Source organism: Solanum pennellii, chromosome 11, assembly GCF_001406875.1.
Source record: "Solanum pennellii chromosome 11, SPENNV200".
In the NCBI taxonomy this organism is placed as follows: Eukaryota; Viridiplantae; Streptophyta; class Magnoliopsida; order Solanales; family Solanaceae; genus Solanum; species Solanum pennellii.
This window is the reverse complement of record NC_028647.1, coordinates 17,698,500-17,702,847: the sequence shown is the minus strand read 5'-3', so window position 1 is coordinate 17,702,847 and position 4,348 is coordinate 17,698,500. Positions and strand designations below refer to the sequence as shown.

General features: G+C 26.8%; 1 protein-coding gene across 1 annotated transcript in view; it reads left to right on the top strand.

The window, feature by feature from the left end:
- Positions 1 to 1,570: 1,570 nt before the first annotated feature.
- The window catches only part of LOC107005069 (agamous-like MADS-box protein AGL11), a 9,040-nt gene continuing 6,262 nt past the window's right edge, over positions 1,571 to 4,348 (top strand). The window contains exons 1-2 of the mRNA XM_015203553.2: positions 1,571 to 1,644; positions 1,762 to 1,960. Of these exons, the coding sequence (XP_015059039.1) occupies positions 1,779 to 1,960 (182 nt within the window). The 5' untranslated portion in view covers positions 1,571 to 1,644; positions 1,762 to 1,778. The remainder of the gene's footprint in view (positions 1,645 to 1,761; positions 1,961 to 4,348) is intronic.

Below are 4,348 nucleotides of genomic sequence, written 5' to 3'. Positions count from 1 at the left end.
ATATTATATATATATATATATATATATATATATATATATATATAAAAAAAAATTCGAGATCATTGGGTGCCATGGCATCCCCTACCCGTCCACATAGATCCGCCCCTGGGGATGAGGAATAACTTATATTATATGTTTTAATCTACCATACGATTTTGTATTTCAATGTGTCACGTAATGCTGATATTCATATTAAATTTTTAAATCCGTTAAGAGTGCAGTAAAACAAAATTTATACTGATTATTAAATTTTGTCATTCGAAAGACTCTTTTGTCATTCGATCAAACTCTATTTTAACAACACTTTTGTTCAACGATGCAATAATTTGAACAAACTAAAGGAAGAATTATTAGATAAGATCAAACTCTTAAAGTTATTAATTATCAATTTAAAATTTAAAATTTACTTTCTAAATTATTTTATTTTTACACCATCACATCTTTTAAATAATATTATTTATGCTATTATTTAAAACTGCAAGAGACTCTCGCAAAACGCTTACACTAAGACTAGTTAGTTATTAATTGTGTAAAATATGTTTTACGGCCAGAGTGTACACAACTTAAAATATTTGTTGTTTTTGAAAGTTTGGGAAAATTATGGAAAATGGCAATCTTACAATTTATTTATGGGAAATAGCTATAGTTGAAAAATATTACTAGTATAATAAACAATAAAATGTTATTTTTTTTATAGCAAACCTCTCTCGCTTGTCTTGCCCTCTCCTCTCTCTCGCCATCTCTCTCTTTGTTTTTCTCTTTCTTGTGCCCATAAGAAGGGATTTATTCTAATGTATTATGTATCAATTGTGTTCAGTTAAATATAAGTGAGATTTTTGTATGTTATTTCAATAGTATTTGAAAATTTTTGTATTTTATATTTTTGTATCAAGTATTTATATTCATACAAATACAATATGCATTCATCTTTTCTACAAAATGTATTTTGTATCCAATCAAAGAGATGATGAACATAGTTGTATTCGTTGTATTTCAAATACAATTGATACAAAATAAATATAGAATATAATGCAAAATAAAAATATAAAATACAATCTTCTCTCCTCGCTCTCTCGATCTTGTTCGCCTTTTTTATCCCTTTTGATCTCGTCTGCCTCTCTTCTCTCTAGAGATCTTGCTCGTCTCTCTCCTCCTAATATGTATTCATTTTGATACAAGTCAGTTTGTACATCTTTATTTTTTTTTCTCCAAATCTGTATGAGATTTCGCTCGCCTCTCTTCGACCCTAACATTTTATTATTATTCGTAATCAAGCAAACTCATTTAAGGTGTAATACATTTGTTGTTTTCGAAATTTTCCCCTTAATTGTATAGGAAGAAAAAAAAACAAGAGGAAATAAGTTGAGGTTGAAAAAAGAGGAAATTAAACCATATGCTATTTTGGTGTAGAATTTGATGTGCAAACGGTGGTAACAAAGAAGAAGATGTCTGGTTTATATGTGGAAAAAATGTCATTTTCTTTGCCAGCTGCTCTGTGTTAGTCATTTTCCTTTCATATATTTACTTATAGTATAGTATAGTGTGATTAATTTCATAATTTGTTTGATAAGAGTATAGCAGCAACGTCTTTGTTGGAAAAGACTCGCCGGAAAATAGCTTATCTTATCCATTCAACTCACTCAGGTTTGTTTATACTCAATCATCTGAAAACATGTACATCTTTTTCATGTAAATCTTCAGATCTATATGTTGATGAGTGAAAGAATTAAACCCTAACTTAAATTTTTGTATTATGTGTAGATCGATCGATTCGATTGATGGGTCGAGGAAAGATAGAGATAAAGAGGATTGAAAACAACACAAATCGACAGGTAACATTCTGCAAGAGAAGAAATGGATTACTGAAAAAGGCATATGAACTTTCAGTTCTATGTGATGCTGAGATTGCTCTCATTGTTTTCTCTACTCGTGGTCGACTCTATGAATACTCTAACAACAAGTAACTCCTCCTCATACTTTCTTACTTTCCTTATTTACACATTTTTATACCTAACTAACTTAAAATATTTTTAAAACAAAAAAAAAAACATTATAAGCGATTATTGTTTTAAAAAAAAAAACTTGGTTGAATCTCAAAATTTCTACTATAACACATAAATTGAAACAGAGGAGATAAGAAAAAACTAAAAGTAAAAAAAAATGTTTTTTTTACTAGTTTGTAGTATATTTAAGAAATATTTGTTGTTTTAGTGAATTTGTTTATTTTGTAATGTAGTTTAGTGGATGAATGAGATTTTGAAATTGATCATGCAGGCGTAGAGGATCGTTCTCAGCTCCTAATTATGATTGGTTTAATGGGGTCCGATAAATCTTAAAATTAAATTCTAAAAGAAAAAAGAAAAGGGATAGCTCATAGCTTAGTGTTTAATTTAGGTTAAAAGTATTTATTTTTAATTGTCATATTGTGTTTTTCGAAAATCAATTCGATTAATTTTTAGAATAAAATTAGATTATATTAATTCTATATTTTATATATATATAAAAAATTGACATTCAAAAGATATACAAAAAATACTATAAATTGTAATTTTCCGTATATCAATATGATGAAAATACATTATAACTGTTACTCAAAGTCATTCCATTTAACTCAAAAAAAAACAAAATCATGACAATTGAAAGTGAACGGAGATATCGCTACATTACAATTTCTAAAACTTCACATCCTCGTTAATTATGAATTACTCCATAATAACTTTAAAATAAAAGATAAGTAAATATTCCTAGTTGATTAAAAGTATACAACATTTTAAAATGAGGAGAAGCAAATTAATTGAACTTGTTTTTTCCTAACTTCTAGCTACAATCAAAGAATTAACTCAGATAATCTCAAGTAGTTAATGTTAAAAGTGTGTGATATGTCTTGTCTAAAATTTAATTAGAGAATTAGGAGCAACACACTTTTACCACTTAATTTTGTATTCGTGCACTTGATTTTGAAGAATTATTAATTACACCAAGAAAAATATAAGTACATTGGAAATATAGAGTTTCTTATAGAATTTTGTAACCCAAAATTTGTTACGCTTCGGGGTAAGTTTTATAAAAATTTTCTCTAATAGACAAAAAATAGTCTCTAACAATGATTCTTCATAAAAATCGATTTCTTACTTCGCCTGTAATATTATTACAAATAATTTTTTTCTTCAATGTGTACTTGTTCCTTTTAGTAAATTAAGTGAGTGATTTTTTCGATCTATTTGGTATTAAATAATTACATAAAGTAATAATATATAATAGTCAAATTTAGATTTTCAAAATATCATTAATAAGGTTAGTTAGTAAGATATAATACTGGTGATATATTATTTTTTTTTAAGAATTATATCACATCAACATGAGTCAAGTAAAAATAAATGGAGGATTAAATAGTTGTAGAAAAAATCAGAAAAATAAAAGAAGCAATAGTCTCCAGATTAGTTACAATTGATAACTGAAAGAGATTAAATTTAATAAGCCTCCTCAACAACAACAGTTTGTCTAATTACACTTTATAGCTATAATTTCTAGTTGCTATGGGCATTTGTGCTTGTATATTTCGTTTGTCAATAGATATACAGGGTAAGTATACATACATTTTGTATATATACATTTCTGAACTTTTCAAAAGTCTATTTATATATTTTCATTTTTCAATGTATAAACATGGTAATTTATTATGAATTTTTTATAACTTATATAAATCAAATGTATCAACAACTTGTATGAAAATAACTAGGGTAAGAATACATAAATTCTGAATTTATACAATCAAAAATCGCATTATACAAATCATATCAAATATTCAAAATTATAGCTAAATTAAATAATAAACTATTAATATTGTCATTTCGCGGGATAAATATATAAGCACATTTGGTGGATTGAAGTTTGATCATATGGGCTGTTAATGTGTGTCTTTAGGAACCATAGTCCACATATATCATTACAATAATAAGCTAAAAAAGGGCAACAAAATAGAAAGAGAAAAATGGAATTAAGTGAATCGCAGAAAAACTGTGAGTTCTTATATGGAGAAGTGCAAAGTTAGCTTTTGCATTGTTTGAGGACTTGTGGTTGTAGGAGTAGTTTGATTTCTACTTGTAGCTTATACACTGTTAAAAGCTCATTTAGCTTTGTGTTTTGCTTTTTTGCTTTTAGTATGCAACAAAAATATTTTCATAATTAGTTCAGGTTTTGAATATATATATACATATATTCTCTTCTCTCTGTTAATGATACATACATGCATGCATGCTACTTTTCCCCTTGCATGCATAAGGCAAGTCTTGGTACTTTGGGACTGTCTCTTATATATATATATAATATATATATATATATATATATA